The sequence below is a fragment of the Poecilia reticulata genome, chromosome 10 (genome assembly GCF_904066995.2).
Source record: "Poecilia reticulata chromosome 10, P_reticulata-male-v2, whole genome shotgun sequence".
In the NCBI taxonomy this organism is placed as follows: domain Eukaryota; kingdom Metazoa; phylum Chordata; class Actinopteri; order Cyprinodontiformes; family Poeciliidae; genus Poecilia; species Poecilia reticulata.
In genome coordinates, this window is record NC_088839.1 from 12,236,503 (window position 1) to 12,256,324 (window position 19,822).

Genomic DNA, 19,822 nt, shown 5'->3' on the forward strand with positions numbered 1-19,822 from the left:
TTGGAGTTGGAGAAATCGCTTCTGTTTTAACGATGTCAGAAAAGTCGCTGTCAGCAAGGGGACAAGTCAGCCGTGCAAAAGTTTTAGTGTACTCCAGGTTAATCTCTCAGTGACACCGATGAGGCTGTCAACAAGGTAAACAAACTGATTTCAAGAAAGCCCCTCCCTACACACAACATGTTAATGTCACTCTACAATTGTCCGACTGAAGCTAAACATAATAAACACTGTCAGCCTTATAACTCCATGTACAGCTCAAGCTAATATTTGCCGTTTATAGGCAGCAGGATATAATAGCCCTGCATGCCAGGATGCAGGTGCTGTGGCGAATAAAGGTTGCAAATACGTCACGGTGAAAGGAAATAAAAATATTGTGTTTACTATAATTACAGGTCCAGAGCAGGACAAAAGAGCAAAACGACGGTATCTCCATACAGGCATTACTGTGTGGGCCAAGTCAGGAAGTTGATAAAAGGGCAAAAATAAAGTTGACTTCACTTAAGAGATGTGCTGAAAGCATGGAACATCTGAATCTGTTCATTTATGAAATGAAGAGTAATCTCAAGTGGTTAAACGGAAGGCAATTGGACTTTTTTTTTTTCTTCTTGACATGTGGCCAAAAAAGCTCACATGTTGGCATGGTTAGGTAAAAATGTTTGGATTGTCAAGTGGCAACAGTCCAACATTAACTGAATAGAGGGCAGGGCCAGTGACTCATGTGACCTTAATGGATCCATTTGGGAGATTTCTGAGGCCATAACTTTACTGATCCTTCCAACCATGCAGTAGCTAAAAAACAATCCTTTTGGATAAGAGGTTAAACAACAAGAGAAATCCAGTTATCTTGTATTTAAGCACCCATCATTGTCATATATTGAATGACTGAGAATCACACACCAACATAATGAGATGCAATAATGAGGAAACACTCAAAATGTCAAGATATTCTTTTCTTTTTTTATTTTGCAATGAACAAATCAATCACAAATCATCACTTCAAAAATGACAAATCAGGATTTGAAAGGGTTGAACACCTTAATTCACTTTTTTTTTTTTTTTTTTTTTTTACTTTGGCAGTGTGACACTTTCTCCTCTGATAAGACAAAAAAAAAACTCAACTTCTCTCCACACAGCCAGTTTTCACTTCAGTATTGATTCGGTTCTCATAAGGTAAGAGAGGGTGTGGTATCTGTACAGTTGGTGGAGAAACTTGTAAGGAAAAAAAAACTCTTTGCTGACCTTTTTGTCTTTTTCTTTTAGAAAACAGAAGCCAAATACAGAAACTCCGTTACTTTCTGGCCTTCAAATCCCTGAGCCTGCAGGATAAAGTCGAGCTAAGGGAAGGAGACCTCCCTGATCTTCAACTCTGATGTGGCATTGGGCAAAAAGCCCCCAAAACACGATGGGGCCCACTGGTTTTATATTCCAACTGAGTCCACCTGGTGTGATATTGGTAGCTTCTAAAGAGTTGTTTATATTTTAACGAAGAAAATAAAACAAAGATAAAAAAAATAATAATAAACAGAAATGACCCAAATAAACAGTTTATTTGGAATTTAATAATTACAGTGCTTTGGATCACTTTGGGTTTGCCAGAATTAACGTTGGATACACAAAGAAAATTGTAAATAAAGGCAAAGAGCTTTTTTGTGATTTTGTTTTCTGCCTGTTTGTTTTATAAATAAATATTGTTCAATAGCAAATATAAAAAGAATTGTAACATTACAATTTTAAAAACTACTTGAGGGAATAATATCCCTATAAATACATTTAAATAAATAAATTAAACTTATAAATATAACGTTTACTGTACAGGAAAAGAAAAAAAAAAAGGTGTGCAGGAAAAATACAAAACATTTTCTCGTGAGAGAAAAAGAGTCCAAATTGAGCTATCCTTGCTGTTTAAAGTTTTCAGTTCCACTTGAAACGTTTTCTTTTCACGCAGTCACGAAGCAGAGCACAGTCTAAACGTCGTCCCTTCTTCTTGTTTTCTTCCTGCCGATCCCATCTTCAGTCCATCTTCTAAGCCGTTCTGTATTTCGCTTCCCGGAAGATGTCCCCTACTCTAGTGAACGCCCCGTGGGGGATACCGATCCGGTCGCCCACAGCTGACCAGACATCGAACATCCATCTGAGCGCTCTCAGCTCCCGTCTCCACATACGTTCATGTTTCCTCCTGGGCCTCCCATTGCAGTACACTTCTGTTTTTCCAGTTTGAGGTAGAATTTCTGCATTTATGCCTGATAGGACAAAAAATAAATAAATAAATAAAAGGTTAATCTAATGAAGGTACAAAGACGCTTCTAGGTAACGTCTGGGATAAGAAATCAGTTCTGAAGCGCTCACCTCTGTTTGTGGCTTCAGTTGTTGGACGCCAGTCCCAACTTCACCTTCTCCTCGCTCTCTACGTCATATGCTCCACGCTTGTGAAACCTGAAGATAATTTTTAAAAAAAAAGAAACGGTGGATTAGTCAGATTATTTCACTCTTTTTTTTATTGTTCTTTATGGCATTTAATGCATGTTCTACTCACCTTAGCATTAATAAGAGGCCGATGATGGTGAGGCAGACGGATGAAAGCACCACAGCTATCACTGCTAAAGCTGTGGTCCTGCTGTAGCCCTCCGAGGTGTGGACAGGCAGCGTAAACAACTGGCACCTTTCGCCAGAGTAATTTGGATGGCAGCTGCAAGCATAGCAGGTACTCGATTAGTTAATGTTGCTGATCGTTATTTCCGTAGGTGATATCCAGGTGCTTGCAGAGCTTTGGTACTTACACACAAGATGGGGCACGGATTTCCCTCAGGTACTGGCAGGTGCCATGAATGCACAAGTCCTTGTATTTTTTCAGGCAGGGATTCCTCTTCCTTCCCTTGCCTTTCCCCTTCTTTCTTCCATTTCCCCTCCTTTGGGTTTCTTCAGTGTTTTGGGGCTCCGGGAGGGATGACGGGTCTTTGGGTTTGCTTGACATGGCGACTAAACCAATAAAGATGACAAAAAATAAATAAATAAAAATGATGAGTAAAGTTCAGTCCTTTAAAGGTTGACATGTTGCTTCTAGAGTGAGACTTGAGTTTGTTCCTCACTTTCTCACTGTCACTTCAAATAATCTCACTTCGGCTAATGAAAGGACTTTCAGTTTTATTGTCATGGTGACTTCACCAACAATGCAAAAATAAAAACCCTATCGCATAAGTGCAGCCTTTACATGATTACTAAAGACTCCAGTTTTTTGTATGGTTATTACTGATGAGGCTCGTTCAAAATACAAAAAGCGCCTGAGCTTTGCTCAACATGGCAACTGAACCAATAAAGCCAAAAAAAAACCCATTCAGCTACGTCTGGACTCAACAGTGTTGTCATTTCTGTTGACGCCTATTGAGCCTTTATTCCCACATTGCTGGTCGTAACTATGTAATGGCTCGGTAATCTAGTCAGACAATACAAGAGGATTTCCAGTGTTAGAGAGCAAATAAAGGTATACACCTTAATAAAGACACTTGTTTTTAGAAGTACAGACTAAAACATTGACAAGACAGTCTGTTCAGCTACGTTCATGGTCAAGTTTCATTCAAAGAGCTACTCAGAGGTCGGTAAGTTGGGTCATTAAAAGGCATGCAGACAAAAATTACTGAAGGATTTTAGAAAGTAACTCAAGATCCTGCCTTACCTCGGGGCAGATCCATGTCATAGTCTCCAGACATTTCGTCGTCAAACTCGTCATCGTAGTAATATCCATCGTCATCCTCCTGTTCCTTGCCATCCTGGCCATGCTGCACTGTTGTGTCACCTGTGCGCTCCTCCTCAGCCCTCCGGTCCCTGGTTGTGTCTAAAAGGTTGAAGACGGACGTGTGCCGCTGCCTGTCGCCCTCATGCCGGTCGACTGCAGCCCCACTGGCCAGTCTGGACACAACTGGAGGAGAGAGGGTCAAAGAAAAAAAGAGAGAGAATTTGAGTTCCAGAAGCAGAAGCTACTACTCTGAGGGTAATGAACTGAACTCCACCTGGGCACAGATTGCTGGGCAAGTTGAGACATGTTGCACACAAGCAAGCTCCAGGTGGGATTGGGAGGAGATTTTAGTTACACTACTAATCCATGTTTGGTCACAAGTAAATAGCTTATTTGAACTTAGTTCCAAAGCACTACAGCAGCTAAAGATCAATGTTAAGTACTTATGTGGTTTGGGAGCAAAATGTAGCCAGAGACAAGACCCAAACATGCACACCCCCAAATTTCATGGACAGACTCTTAGCTAATGTCATGGCAAGAATATGAGTTAAAAATAAATGTATCCAGTTACATAAAGCTTCATCTAAAATAGACAGATGACCCCATTAACTCCAGAACAGCATAGCATGACAGAGAGCAACGATTTAAGATTACATTTTTTAAAAATTATATACTTAGATGATTAGATTTAAAATGAATAAATAAATAAATAAATAAATAAAGGTCAACCAGCACTTAGAGCTTTTTTTGGGGGGGGGGGGTACAGATAAACAAATACTGTTGTATTTGTACGAAGCGCATTGAACACTTACCCAAGCTGTGAACAAGCAGGAGCACAACGGGGAAAATCCTCATGGTGTCAAATATTCCAACAAAATGAAAATTAGCGGCGCGTTCAGATTTGTTGTATTCCAGTAAATATCCTTTGTTCTCCAACTTTTCCCCCTCTGGATGTCTTTGTTTTATTTTTATTTTTTACTTTTTTTTATTTATTTTTTTTAGTCTTTTGAGGTTAATTCCGCCTGTTCGGGAGCTCTAGATGTGATTTGGAGGTCGGAGCTGCTCGGCTGTCCAGGGCAGGACTGAGGCACGGTGGTAATAAGGGCTGCTGTAGTGCTCCTCCTCCTCCTCCTCCTCCTCCTCCTCCTCCTCCTGCTGATGCAGTCAACACACACCCCTAGCGATTTAGCGTAGACTCCAGGGCGTTGACACGGGTGTCCTGGTAGTCCCGGACGTTAGTAATACTTTGCCATATATGATAGATATATCCAAAAAAAAAAAGTGTTTAGCAATAGGGGTGGGGTAAGGGGTAAGGGTTTACCATGTTGGTAAAACTAGCCTATCCTTCATAACTGTAATGTTGATAATACAAGTATCTTGTAAAAACATATAAGTAAAGAAATTGGGGGGGGAAAGACACAGCTTGGTGGCGCCGCTTTTTGGTAAATCTTTGAACTGCACCAAACTTGTTCTGAAACAGAAGTGAAGTGCCATTGAATTACCTGTTTCCTCAGTGTATATTTCCACGAGTAGATTACAGTGCTTAAAACAACACATTCCGAGTCGCTAATACAGATATTAGAGGAGATCAAACTGCCTCTATGCATGGCCTACATATTTTGCCCATATATATATATATATATATATATATATATATATATATATATATATATATATATATATATATATAAAATTCAGGTATTATTTGACCGTCTCTTTAATTTCCATGAACAATGTATTCATGGAGTTAGGTGTCAATGGGACTCCAGATACAACATGTCTCAAGTTGACCAAGGAGCCAGGCCCAGGTAGTGTTCAGTTCATTCATTCATTCAATGAACCAAGCAGGGTATTTTAATTACTCTAATAGACATTATTATTATGGCAAGCTCTGTGTAGAAAACATAGTTCCATGCCTGGGCCACATCCTTAAAACTACTTGCTTTCACCCCCGCAACAATTTATGTGGTTTGAAACTTTAAAATATTGCAACACATTGCCACCAGCTCTGGGGTAGGATAGAAATGTATCTATCTGTATAAATTGGGGGTTTTCTTTGTCCAGGAGGCGGCGGTAATGGATCATTAAGAATTATTCGTTCATCGCCAATGAATAAATAGAAGAAGAGTTCGTTCCTTATAGGGCGCGTGATTGAGCTGAACTGGTCACGTGAGTTCGCGTGGAAAAGGGGGAGGAGGGGGGAACAAACATGGCCGACCAAACATTGGAGGTAAACACAGCTGTTGAGGATCACGTAGAAAAACCAGAGCCAGGCGAACAGGGAGTTTCGGGTCCGGCGACCAAAGATGAACCCACCGGTGGTCAGTGTTGGGACCCACCTGAGGACACTCACCCGGTCGCGGCAGAGAGCGGCTGGTCGGCTCCGATCCTCTCTCTGGCTCGGAAGGCCACGGAGACCATCAGCAGCGGGATGAGCTACGCTGCCGCCCCAAGAAAAGCCTCCCAGGATTCCGCTGTGGCTTCTGCAAGCGAGAAGGAGGCAGAAAATGATCTGAACAGCACTTCAGAAAAGCTTCCCGGTAGGTTGCAACTATTTCAAACTTTATTCAATCAAACTAGGGACTACTTTTTTCCCAAGTTGCTACTTCCTCTTTAGTTTCTGTCAGTATCAGCTGTCACAACACATGACTATGTGGGCATGAAATGTAGCTCGAGATTTGATGATATGCAGTTCTGTCAAGAAGTCTGTGCTTGTTATGGTGAAGTCACGCCTGTCTTACTGATGCAAAGATTTTTATTTTATTTATTTCACAGTTGGACCCACCAGAGACCCGATGGCCATAGAGAGATCCAACCTCCTCAGCATGATGAAGTTAAGCATCAAAGTTTTGATCCAGTCCTCTCTGAGCCTGGGCAGGACTCTCGACTCCGAGTACCCCCCTCTTCAGCAGTTTTTCCTGGTCCTTGAACACTGCCTCAAACACGGCCTTAAAGGTGAGCTTGTCTGGTCAACGGCAACAAGCGTTATTTTTCTGTGAGGACAGAGTTCAGGTTGGCGTAAGTGACTTTTACACTCCGTGTTCTTTCAGCCAAGAAGTCCTTTATTGGTCAGAACAAGTCCATATGGGGGCCTCTGGAGCTTGTTGAGAAGTTGTGTCCAGAGTCTGCCAACATCGCTACAAGTGCCAGAGACCTGCCTGGCATCAGGTATGTTGTGCAGGGTTCCTGCTCCCTTCACAGCCTGGAAAAGTATGGAATATCCTGGAAAAGGAACATGAATTTAGAAAAGATATACCACTGTCAAATTGTATATATATCTGTTTTGTCTTTCTAACCATCTATCCATCTGTTTCAGTTTTTCTTTCAATCAAACCAGCAGTCTCTAGCCTTTCCTCTACTCATTCGTCCATTAATCACTGCTGTAAATTGATTAATCTGGAATCTGACTCTGGAGTAGTTGTGAATTTTCATCAATATGTAGAAGCTATTGATGAACCGATATACTTTTTTCACTTCCGATACCGATACAGATATCCGAGGCTTAATATCGGATGATTCCGATACAGAACATCACTGAATTTACCTAAAACGTTGATTTTTTTTTAAACACAGATATAAATGTATTGAATTACACATTTGATGATGCTGCACCACTACAGCACACTTCAGTACACCAATAGCTCACAAGCTAGGTGAAACTTACAAAAAAAAAACTTAATTTTTCAGTCAGTGTAATTAGGAGTAAAATGTAAAATAAATGATAAAGTTACTGAAACTGACAAAAACAACAGGTTGACTATGTTGGTCAAGCATGTACAAATAAAATGCAGCAAATCTTCTTTCAAATGGTTCAGACAGCTCAATTCTGAATATAATGTGAAATAAATAATAGAGCTTGATGTTGCTCAGAGCTCAAAGTGTAGAGTTAGACTGAATAGATCTGCCCTTATACATCAACCATAATGTCACCATTACCAGATCTAGAATTTAAAAAAACATTTTTTTTTCAACATCGGAATTGGTACAGATATTAATATCGTTTTGATTTATCTCTAGCTACAAAAAAGTCAAGAACCCTTTTCACCTGTATAGTCGTGTTCATGTTCTGCTGCTCTTCCCCAGAACGGGTTTAGGGCGGGCTCGGGCCTGGCTGCATTTGGCGCTCATGCAGAAGAAAGTAGCCGACTACCTGAAGACCCTGTTGGACCGCAAGGACCTCCTGAGGTTTGTAAAGGCGAGCAGGAAGAATTTACGCTGCAGGACGAAAAGCGAGTACAAAAGTGTCATTTTGTGCAAATTTCAATCGCCCTAGTGAGTTTTACGACGCCGGCGCTTTAATGCTGGAGGAGGAAGGCGCGGTGATGGGAGGGCTGCTCGTTGGCCTGAACGTCATTGACGCTAACCTGTGCATTAAAGGGGAGGACCTCGACTCTCAGGTAAGTACCCGGTAAAAAGCTGAAGCTGTTCAGACTCCAGTTTGTATCTGAACAAGTTGACGTTATCTGTCCTTCACTTTAAGGTGGCGGTCATTGACTTCTCCCTCTACCTGAAAGATGCCACCAGCAGCGAGGCGCCAAAGGAGTGAGTGGGTTTTGCTTGGTCAATGCGCCTTCAACTGTAAAGCTAACAAAAGCGCCACGGCGTGCTCAAAAGCTGATTCCGTTCCGACGTTTCTTTTCCTCTCAGTGACGGAAAGATGACAGCCATTCTAGACCAGAAGCACTACATCGAAGAACTGAATCGGCACTTGAGCGGCACCGTCACCGACCTGCAGGCGAAGATGGACTCTCTGGAAAAGACCAACAGCAAGCTCGTGGAGGAGGTTACTGGCATTTTAACGTCACTGTAAAGATCTTCCGTGTATTTATTTGACCAACTCCAAGTGCAATAAATACTTTTGCTCTTCTTAGCTGACGGCAGCAACAGACAGAATCAATTCTCTGCAAGGGGAACAGGAACAGCTCAGGCAGGAGAACGATTCCATCCTGATGACGAGCCAGAAGAAGGAAGAGGTTTGAAGCTGTTTTTGCAGGAAGAGACTGAAAGCTTCTTAAAAATTAAGCAGATCTACGGAAAATAACCCTGTTTTTGTTGTTGTTGTTGTTCTCAGGCAGCGCTCCAGGACAGTCAGGTGGAGCTGGAGACATACAAACAGACTCGACAAGGTTTGGATGAGATGTACAATGTGGTGTGGAAGCAATACAAAGAAGAAAAGCGAATTCGCCAGGTTTGTTACTGCATTATTGCAATGAATGACTGAGCCATTCGAACACATGAATGTGCTTTGATAGCCATTCCATTGCAACTGTGACTGTAATCTGGACTTCAATAGTTTTTTTTTTCTTTTTTTTTTCCCCCACTACTGTCCTTATTGGGCATCCCTTACCAGGTTAATGTGCAGTGTTAAGTTTTCTGGCACTCATAGAAATAAAAGAACATGTCAGATTTCGTCTCATTTGAACAGAACACTTTCTTCCACATGTTTGATGAGTCCGCTACATGGCTCTTGGAAAACAAAAAGGCCAGATTGGGAGAATGCACAATTAATATTTGTCTCGTCTGCTTGGCTCTCTGCGGAGTTATCATGGGTCTTTTTGCTACATACGTTCATTCTTAACATTTTTAGTCTTAAAACTATATTTGACTCCTGCTGTCTTGGGTTTAAATACGCGAATGCCAGGAGTTGGAGCGTGAGCTGGAGCTCCAGGTGGGCCTAAAGAAGGAGATGGAGGTGGCCATGAAGCTGCTGGAGAAGGACATCCACGAGAAGCAGGACACTCTGGCAGCCTTACGGCTCCAGCTCGACCAGGTCAAGACTCTTAACCTGCAGATGTTCCACAAAGCAGAGGTGGGAATGGTCGCGAGTGCTGTGTTTCACCCCACCCACCACACAGTGCACGCTTTTGAACAAGCCGGTTGGTCTCCTAGGACTCGGGGCGACAAGCGGAGAAAAAGCAGGCGGAGGCGGCGCAGCTGGAGCAGAGGATAAACGAGATGGAGAAGGCCATGGTGGAACTAGAGGAGCGGTATGTCCCTGGTGGGTTTTGCTTGTGTTGTTTGATAAAACGCTCTGGGTTGGTTAATTTTCCCTGCTTGACATTTCAGGCTGCAGAAATCGGAGCAGCAGAGTCGACAAACCGACCAGTCAGACAAAGACATGAGGGTGGAGCTGGAAGCAAAAGTCGTCGCTTTCCAGAAACAGCTGACAGACCTGGACACGTTAAGGTTAGCACACACGTAGAGGGCATAACGTGTGCAGAGCGCTTTTAAGGTTTTGCAGACTGAAACCTTGTAGGAGGTAAATGGAATGAATTTAAATGCTGATTTGAAGTACATAATTAATCTGCGACTCTTTTCTTACACAGAACGGGGTTAGAGAATGAGCTGCGTGCAGAGAGAGAACAGAGACAAAGTTTGCAGAAAGCTCTGCAACGGGAACAGGACAACAGTACCGAACTCCGCACCCAGCTGCAGCAGCTGCAGGGCCTCCACACGGTCGGTTCGCAGTACAAACACAGGGTTCATCTCTAGAAATTAGTACATTTCCTTGAGGTTAATTTATTCCAGGAATATAGTTTTAACAATTCATTTGTGTACCTGGTGCAGGAGCTGCAGGATTTGAAGATGGAGAAAAAGCAGCTGCAGCAGAGGTGTGAACAGCAGGAGCAGACACTACAGGAAATGGGCCTGCATCTAAGCCAGTTAGTTACCTACGTAAAAATATAGTGAATTCCCCCCCCTTTCGATAATCCAAATCATTTCTTCACAAAACATTTCTGATTCTGCCCTCATCCCTGTCAAAGGTCTAAACTCAAGATGGAGGACTTTAAGGAGGTTAACAAAGCCCTGAAGGTAACGTATCGATGAGCAAATAACGGTGCTGGAAGAGGGAAGATGCTAACTTTTAAACCCACCTCCACAGGGCCACGCATGGATGAAAGACGATGAAGCCACACAGTGCAAGCAATGCCAGAAAGAGTTCTCCATCTCGCGTAGAAAGGTTGGCTTTTCCACACGTTTTTTTTTTTACCCGTTTTTTTCCTGATATGCAGCATGACAGAGATTTCAATCCAAGGTCTCTGCTTGCAGCACCACTGCAGAAACTGCGGCGACATCTACTGCAACACTTGTTCAAGTAATGAGCTAGCCTTACCGTCCTACCCTCGGCCCGTAAGAGTGTGCGACGTGTGTCACTCGCTCTTGCTGCAGAGAAGTTCCTCCACAGCTTCCTGACAGAAACATTTAGAACTTTACAAGTTTCTACAAAGACTTCCCAACACTGGAGAAACCCAACCACTGAAGTTGGGAGCGTACAATACAAATTACAACCAGGTTTGGCATTTCATTGTTGGTCAACTTGAAATTCAGGTGGATTTACTTGTCTGTATTAAACAATGGGTTACATAAAAAAAAAAAATAGGATGAACTCAAGATTGCAATGATTGTTGACTAATAAGGTTTTAAATGTTTCATTAGCTGAAGGAAAAACAGTACTGCACAACAAGATTAGGGACGCACCAATCAGTCTAAATCAGTTTTTCCTAAAGTTGCACTGATCGGCAGATCAAATGCATATGCTTTGGTGCATAAATGGGGATAATTAAACTAAGTAAAACCTATGAAAAATCAATTTGTAGATATTTGCTAAATGTATTGGCTACAAAGCCTGATTGTTGCATCTCTAGTAACTAGTCTTTTATAACAAAGCTGGATGTGTACTATGTAAAACTGAGTTTTGCTAGGATTTGTTTGGTAGTTCACTTAACTTCAGCTGCCTCAGTACTGAACGAGTGTCTGTAAACTGTAGAATCTTAATCAAACTTAATGTATGAAATTGAAGCTTTGTAGATTGTCAACTTCTGCAAAAACCATTTATATAATCTGCAAATGTTTGACTTTTATAAATCTATTTGATAACCAATAAAACCAGTTTTTCCAGCCTTACTTTAATTAAGGTATTCCAGACTAGTTTATTCACTTTGTGCACAGAAAATACAAATAGCATTCAAAGCTGTAAAAACCTCCATGGTAGCAGATTTTAGATTTGCCATTCACATAGCCCTCATCACAAAAAAAAGTCCAATGAACAGTCATAACATTAGGAAACAAAACACCTGCACACCATGAAGTCAGATTTACATTAACTGAAACACTTAAGAAAAATGAGGTCAAACATCCAAAAAATACCAGACAGGTTTTTTGTTCATGCATTCCTTGAGTCATGTAAAGTCCACCAGTATGGGAAGAGTTGGCCTTCAGAATCAGGCAGATGTTTGGAGAACAAAATGTCACACTTCTGGATGACTGGACATTAACGTGGTTTTTGTAATGAGTCAGGTCTGGGAGGAATGGGGAAGACAACACTTCAGTTACACTTCTTGTGACGACAAATGATCACACTTCTCTTTGTAAATCACGCACTTAAAAAAAATACAAATCCCACCCCTCGGTACTTTTCAAAAGACAACCTCACCTCATCATCCTATGTTTAACAAAGTGAGACATTTCCAGTCCTTCCAGCAAAATGCTGAGTTTAAAAACATGAAATTAAGGGTTGAGAGTGAGAAAACAAAAAACAAAACAAAAAAAAAAACAGAAAAACTACATTCCCCATCCTCCACCGAGTCCATTCATTGAGCCTCTGCTTCCACCACCACCACCGCCGTAGTAACTGCTTCCCATCCCGCCCTGGTTACCTAACAAGAGAGAGAATAAACACGATAGGACCCAAGAGTTCATTCATGTAGTCATGCACAACAAATCATGTTATACATCTGTTAAAATGGTGATTATTAAAGGAACAGGACTGGTCATGGATAGAAAACCAATATAACATGAACTGTGGGGTTTTATTTCTAGCCCAAGTAGCAGCACACGCTGTTCATTCTAGGAAGATTGTTTTTTAACCTACCAGAGGTAGTGTCTCAGCTATGAAAAGGTTTTACTAAATGAGTGTTAAAAAAAAAGCAACTCTCAAAAGAAAACAGAGTTGCTTTAACCTTTTTCAGCATAACAGTGATTTCCTTTTATTTGTCAAATATTTAATTGTTCTTATAACGGTAAACTTCAGTTTATTTAAAGTTTGTACAGTACATGGCAAAAAAATTACCATGATGCCGTGGTCTAAATGCAGGCTGTTAAAATCATTACGACAAGCAGTTCTCACTAAACATAAAACAAACTGTATAAAAAGTAAATAACCTTTCAAAACAAGAAAAGCAAAAATGAGAAACACAGTGAGTATGAAGTTTATCACTGAGCAGCTGCAGAGCTTTAAAAATAATTTATTTTGCTTTTTCATAAACATTTTTAATTGTGATTTACTAAAGCTCCCAGAAATTAAAGTCAAAGCAAAGTTAGAAAAAAAAGTTAAAAGAGCTGACACTCACTATATTCACTGTAGCCGCCCATGTTTCCTTGGCTGCTGTACCCACCAGAGTACCCTGAGCTGAGCTGGCCACCACTGTAAGACGACTGGTTACCTGTGGAGGACAAACCATGACGGGCCTGAGAGGACACTCAATATTTTTATTTTTTTTTACATAAAACCCTTATTTAAGAAACTGCTCTACTGTTTAGATTAACTCAATATTTTTAACTCAACATCTCAGTCATACATCATGCCCATTTTCCTTAGTCACTTAAAATTTGGAAACAAGAAAAAAATGGTATTTATATATTGCAAAATGTGTTGATCTTAAGGGGAAGAGCAAAAATTAAGCAGTTTAAACATAAAATGTGTATTCCAATTAACTCTACTGGGACTTTCCCGATTATGTTTTGTGAAAAAAACAAAACAAAGGATGAATATGTTGGACCTGTGATGGTTTTAAGTAACTGTCAGGAGAATGGTGTCTATAGGTGAGGGTGTGCTTCTACTCACTTCAGTCCATTCTTTATGCTAAACCATTTTAATCACAGTCTGATCCATAACCAGTCAGTCATTTCAATATCTAATAGCCCAATTAAAACTACAAATAAAATAATTTAAAAAATAAAACTGCATTTCAGTCTCTTTGGTAAAAGTTAATTTCTCAACAAGCATCTCTTTATGAGATTTTTTGCTATATAACAAAATTTAAAAATGATAAATGTTATAATAGCTGGCAACCTTTTGAATAGATTTATTTACTTAAAGAAATAAATTCAAGTCATACAATTTTTAAGTAATAAGGTTTTACTGAATCTTGGGTTTTCTTAACCCTGACACTTACTCATGCCACCCATCATCTGACTACCGTAGGCTCCATTACTGCCCCCTGCTGTGGAGTTCAAGAACAGCTCTACATAGCGATGCTCTGTAGCGGAAACAAGTCATTATGTTTGTGCAGACGTAAAAGAGAGGGTTGTTAAACGCAGTTATTTTAAAGTGAACCATAACAAACTTACGCATGTTGGCTTTATCTTTGGACATTGCTGCAACAGCATCTTCATGCGTTGCAAACTCTACATCTGCCTCCCCGGTTACTCTCCCATCTGGGCCAATCTCAATGTGGACTCGCACAGGATTCAACGGAGAGAAGAACTAAAAAAAGGTAAGAAAACCCAGGCGTATGCCGAGGAGATTTGTGATAAATTCCACAGAAAGTATGGCATGTAGGTGAGACGGTGAGGTGTCTCTTACATTGTAGATGTCCGTCTCTGTGGCTCTGTAAGGCAGCCCCCTCATGTGGACGCAGTGACCTGTTGTGCTTTGAAAGGAAGAGCTGCCATCGCCATACCGCCCATCAGACACACCTGAAAACAGAGTCAGATTAGCATATGGTCTTACATGGACTTTACAGCTTAATCTCATTAGTTACACCGTGCAACACTAGCACACAGAGATATACAAGTTACACACAAACGGTAAAAAGAAAGTCCACACTCTTAAGACGTCTCAGTTTGGTTTCATCTTTTTCAATAAAAAAATAAAAAAAACACAGGATAGCCAGGTTGGCTTTCTACACTTAATGTTAGTTTACAATAGTAAATGCCAGATAATTAAAAAATTTTTTATTCTGATTTGGTAGCAGGTGTAATTTTGTGTCTAACTGCACCCACCTCCTCCGTAGCCACCTCGACGCATTCTGTCATAGGAGCCTCCTCGGCCCATCATGTTGTAACCGCGTCCGCCCGAGGGCCGGTCGTAGGGACCAGGTCTCTGCATCCCCATCGGCTTCCTCTGGGGTTCGTAGTGGGTCCGCACCTCAGCGCGGCTGCTCTTGAATATCTCAATGTACCTAAGAGTATAGAGAGAAAACCCTTCAGGCACAGAGGGAGTGGATGAAACTGCATTTGCTTAATACTGGGCTATGCAGATGCTGTTATGATGTATTCCATTGGTAGTAAAGCCTATGAGTACCTAATATTTGTTAATAAAAAAAACAAAAAAAAAACAATAAAATGGTAATTGAGTTTAAGAAAGAAATATTTTCCAAATTAACAAGGGCCTTGGTAACTTTAAACTTTTCTTATGGTTATCTGAGGTAATTTAGAAATCTGTTGCATACTTCAGTAAACTCTTGGTCTTTACCATGACAGCCAGCATCCTGGTTTAGGAGAGTCAGAGAGAACTGCAGCCCTACTGAGCTGACCTCTAAGCATTGCCTATAGCAGTGGGCTCTAGAGCCAAGTGTGTATTCTCCCTCTGATTTTATCACCAGGGAGACTCCTGACCATTTAAAACCTGGACTCAGTCTTTATCTTAAAATTTGTTACATTTTCCAATCAAGCTCTCAACTACATTTTTTAAGAAGCCCTGGCACTTATTCTCCCACTGAAAATATTGAATGTATGCAGAGTTTGATCCAGTACAGCAGTTTTTTTGTGTGGGTGTGTTCTAATTATTATTCATATTCTAGATGTAGTGTCAGTTTAGCATTTGGTTCAGATGTTGAATGTGCACACCATAAGAAAAGCAACTTATCCAGCCAGCCAACCAACCATCCCCACCTGTGCCCTATTCTTTCCTTGTGTTTCTTTAGAGCCTTTTCAGCTATATCCTGTGAAGCAAACTGCACGAAGGCCTCCCCCGTACTCCTCCCCTGGATGTCCACCGGCAATGTTATCCCATTTGGCACGATTTCCAACCCTTCAACCCAAGGACAGATAACCCCAGCAGGGGACATATTAAATCACATGCCCAATAACAGAGAATTTTCTCTAAAGAGAGATAGAAAATTTTACATCACACATACACCAGTTCAGTTTCAACTGGCCATTTAAAGGAGTCACATTTATTATACTCTGGGGGTAAAGTAGAAATGACAGGATAGAGTAAGCATATGAAAAAGAGAGGAGGAAGGGGGGGATTTGTGTGGGGAAAACCGGGGTAGTATTGGAGTGTGGGTGAAAAGAGAACAGGAGTTTGGTGGGTGACATGAGTAAAATTACGGTTTACCTGCGAGATACTATACAACAGTCTTATACTGCAAGTTAAGAAAACGGATTTAGGAGAAGAAAGCAGGGAGAAATGTGAACAAAATGAAACTTAAATATGAAAGAGGTTTTATCAGTGAAAAGTAGAGATGCACTGAGAATTCGTCGGGCAATTTTCAGTAAAACCTGCTGGTTGGAAACTAACTAACTAACAAAAGCTCTTCAACACTGTAGCTTCTAAGAGAAAAACCCCCTAAATAAGCTATTTTCAGTGTATGTGGGGTGTTTAAATATGAAGGCAGAGGAAGCAGAGAAGCCATTTAAAAAAGGAACTACTTTCTACAGAGATATGTCAACTGTTCATTCAGGATACAACAACAGAAAGAGTGCTGGGTATTAGTCACTGTACTGGACTTTGCCGGGTACAAAAAAGGAACCGCCCGTTTTTAACTGCACTCTGGATGTTTTTTCAAAAAGGCAAAGGAGGTAAGGCTATTGAAAAAGATTAGAGCTGATAACGTCTTCATTTATTGCAAAAAGCTTTGAGCTTTCAACCTTTATCTCTTATGTAACGTGCACAATTAAAAAATTCTGACAGCCTTTTAGAAATCTCAGAGTTATTGGTAAAGGCCTGCATTAGAATGACACAGCACATAACTAAGGATGTTAAATGCAATTTAAAATATAAACTCTAAATTTCTTTTAAATTAGTAAAACTCTATTACATTGAACTCTTTCTCACTCAGTGAGATGCGTCAACGATGGTCACAGAAGAAATATTTTGGCTCTTGTATTTTTTTGCGCTTCAAAAGAAGAAAAAAAATCTAAAAAAAAAAAAAAAAAAAGGTATCATGGAACCAGTCACAAATCCTCAATTGGTGCATCTCTAGTGGAATATAATAGAACCAGACCCGACTTAAGAAAAATAATTGATGTGTGATTGTTCTATATGGACAATGGTGTGAAGATGAAAATGGGTATTTACATACACACTCCAGGTCCCTAATAAATAATCAAATACTTAAATAAAAGAAAACCTAAGTTCAAACTTTCAACTGCCTTCTTTTTCCTTGTGTCATTTCTTTGCTCATTACCATAAACTAATTCATTTTATGATTCTATGTTCTCGCAACAGACTCTAAAAGCTAATTAACTTAAAGAGCACTTCTTGCACAGAAGCAGCAAGAATCGGTGCTGTAAAAGAAAGAAACAAAGAAAGGAAGACGGGGCAACAATCTTTTATTCCTAACCCGAAATGGAGTTACAAACAAACAAACAACAGAAGTTTTTACCTGAAAAAAACTGCACAATCTCCTCCTTGCTGCAGCCAAAGGGAAGGCCCCGGAGGCGCACAAGCCCATCTCCTGCCGTCTCTGGGCAATTTGGGCCAGTGTGCTTCATGACCCAATCCATCTCAACATTGTTGGATTTAAACACTGTTTTGCATGAAAGAAAAAAACAATTTGTTAAGGCAGTGTCACAGAAAAATACAACATCTGTCAAAAGAAGGACTCTGACATACGCACCCTCAACGTATCTGTGACCCATAGTTTCTCTATCCTTCTTCACGGCTATCTTCAGGTCTTCTTCCGTCTCCAGTTCCACAAATGCTTCTCCGCTAGGGCGGCCCTCTCTTGTGTAGGTGAAGTGTATTCCACTTCCATTGTTCAGGATTTTGCAGCCTAGAAAGATGTTTAATGGGGGAAATTATGTCGACGCTGTAAAATGTCTTACAGAAGCAACTAAATGTTGTAATTCCACAAGCTATAAGTCTAGGGTCAGGTTGGACAATCTCTGGTTTAAGTAACTGTACCAAATTCATTCATAACTATCTGCATGGCAGGTCATAAAAATACTAAAGTCAACACAGTGACTGTGTTTTTCCCAGGATACTTTCAAGATATTTATATCTGTGCTGAATTCTAGTTTTAAGTACAAGATGTGTATTGAATTTGACTCAACTCATCATCTGTTCTCAAATGTGACACATTTCTGTCTAGAAGGGATACTAGACAGTATCAGCCTTCTTTTTCCTTGTGTCATTTTATTGCAAAATAAATTGCAATAATATTGTAATTTGTTTTGCAATATTATTTCACATGACTGTGTTGTGTGTTTGTAATTTGACAAGCGTTTAAATGTAGAGCATGCAGCTGTACAATAGAAAAGCAGTCTTTTTGTTAGAGATAAGATAATGAACAGGTCATATTTACAAGTTAAATGTCATGTTCCTCCCTCCGGCATACATACCTGAGAAAAATCTCTGAACTTCATCTACTGAACAAGACCAAGGTAGACCCCTGATTCGCACAACATATCCCTCATCAGCCATGACTTGTCCCAATTCCTAATGGGAAAAACAAACACAAGTAAACATGTTTAATCTACATGTCTGTTAGAAAAAAAAAATCATGTTAAAAACATTCTTATAGACCACTCTGCAGCAGATGTGTGTTTGTTAATAGAAAGACACATTTGCAAAGCAACCTTCATTGGTTGTGTTCACACCCATGGCCAATTTAACTGCCATCTACTTTAGATAGCCGAATATGTTTAAATGTTGCTTCAAAACACTATATGACTAAAAAATATTACGTTTTACAGAATGGAGAACTATAACTGATCTGTAACAGCGCCCTCTCGCGCCTATTTTTTAAACACTTGTCATTATGTATCAAATTATAAATGACCCGTCTATGTAGTGCAAAATATCCTCACGAGAAACAACCAAAAAAGTCTACACACAAGAATCATTAAAATATTTGAATTATATCTCAAACAATCATTCAACAGCGCGAATTAGCAGTTCTGTGGCAACAAAAAATCCGTAGCTAACTGAAAATATTCAATCGACATTTAGTATACATTTGAGGCCTTACAATTATTGCCTGAAACTTTATTAACTCCAAATGTGTACATGCAATTATCTACACCATCATCTGTTTTTAAATAAAAAGTGTGTGGCCTACAGCACGCTCGCGCCGCACCCGGATACAAGAACAATAGCGGCCCTTTCAACCAGCGCCATGTTCTTAGCTTCAACGGCTAACATTTTAACTGAGGCTACGGTGTAACTGCTAACTTTACTTTACAGAGTATATTCTGTTACCATAATGAGTAAAATAAATGCTGTTTAGGAATGAAACCAATAAGCAAAACACCAAACACATTTAAACATTTACCTGTTCAGCCGAAGATGCAACACGCCGGAGCAGAATGGTAGGACCCGCTGCGTGATGCGGCTGAGACCTCGCGCTGTGTTGCCAGAATGCTCCAGCTATCCCCCTTTCAGGGAGCGCTTTCAAGACATTACAGAAGGAGTACGGGTCTTAACTACAACTCAACTGTCAAGTTTTGAATACATTTCTACCAAATATACTTTTATAAATGAGACTTAAAGCAAATAACGGCACAAGACTTTAACATTTGTCAAATCTTCATAAACATAATAAAATCGCACAAAATGTGGGTTTCTTTTTGCACCTGGCAATCCCCGGCAGGATGACGTTGCTGCCCGAGGCCCAGTCTGGCCTGGCCTTCAGCATCTTCTGGCCTACAAATCCGAAAAACATGGTTTACAGCTATCAGTTATTTCTTTTTTAGTATTACTTTAATGTAGAGGTGGTATAACACATCGCATTTTACAACACCTGCCTATGTAAGTGAATTCAAAACAACACAGTAATTATCACACATCTTTTTTTTTTACTGTTTTACACCAAAAAGTTATAGAAGTCGATATTTACAATGTTGTGATAAAAAGGTGTTACA

General features: G+C 40.3%; 3 protein-coding genes across 4 annotated transcripts; 1 reads left to right on the plus strand and 2 right to left on the minus strand.

Moving 5' to 3' along the window:
* Positions 1-1,044: 1,044 nt before the first annotated feature.
* On the minus strand, positions 1,045-4,822 carry hbegfa (heparin-binding EGF-like growth factor a). Its single transcript, XM_008419950.3, has 6 exons — positions 4,543-4,822; positions 3,671-3,913; positions 2,778-2,976; positions 2,534-2,686; positions 2,347-2,433; positions 1,045-2,240 (listed from the first exon to the last, which is right to left on the minus strand). Exons 1-5 carry the CDS (start codon positions 4,583-4,585, stop codon positions 2,361-2,363), a joined length of 711 nt encoding a protein of 236 aa, XP_008418172.2. The 5' UTR covers positions 4,586-4,822; the 3' UTR covers positions 1,045-2,240; positions 2,347-2,360.
* A 1,067-nt stretch (positions 4,823-5,889) lies between these two features.
* Positions 5,890-11,641, plus strand: rufy1 (RUN and FYVE domain containing 1). Its single transcript, XM_008419946.3, has 17 exons — positions 5,890-6,270; positions 6,506-6,685; positions 6,781-6,898; positions 7,814-7,915; positions 8,004-8,127; positions 8,211-8,272; positions 8,378-8,513; positions 8,602-8,703; positions 8,802-8,918; positions 9,372-9,539; positions 9,620-9,717; positions 9,797-9,916; positions 10,057-10,186; positions 10,298-10,392; positions 10,495-10,543; positions 10,614-10,691; positions 10,781-11,641. The coding sequence occupies exons 1-17, from the start codon at positions 5,940-5,942 to the stop codon at positions 10,922-10,924; spliced, it is 2,154 nt and encodes a 717-aa protein (XP_008418168.2). The 5' UTR covers positions 5,890-5,939; the 3' UTR covers positions 10,925-11,641.
* LOC103471127 (heterogeneous nuclear ribonucleoprotein H1) lies at positions 11,637-19,353 on the minus strand. Of its 2 annotated transcripts, none has more exons than XM_008419947.3 (11): positions 19,234-19,353; positions 18,302-18,398; positions 17,578-17,733; positions 17,344-17,487; positions 15,626-15,764; positions 14,735-14,913; positions 14,316-14,428; positions 14,081-14,216; positions 13,906-13,989; positions 13,081-13,173; positions 11,637-12,387 (listed from the first exon to the last, which is right to left on the minus strand). In XM_008419947.3, exons 2-11 carry the CDS (start codon positions 18,381-18,383, stop codon positions 12,293-12,295), a joined length of 1,221 nt encoding a protein of 406 aa, XP_008418169.1. In that variant the 5' UTR covers positions 18,384-18,398; positions 19,234-19,353; the 3' UTR covers positions 11,637-12,292. The 2 variants fall into 2 exon arrangements, with proteins under 2 accessions (XP_008418169.1, XP_008418171.1); XM_008419949.2 differs by having other exon boundaries at positions 12,308-12,391.
* Between the last annotated feature and the right edge of the window lie 469 nt (positions 19,354-19,822).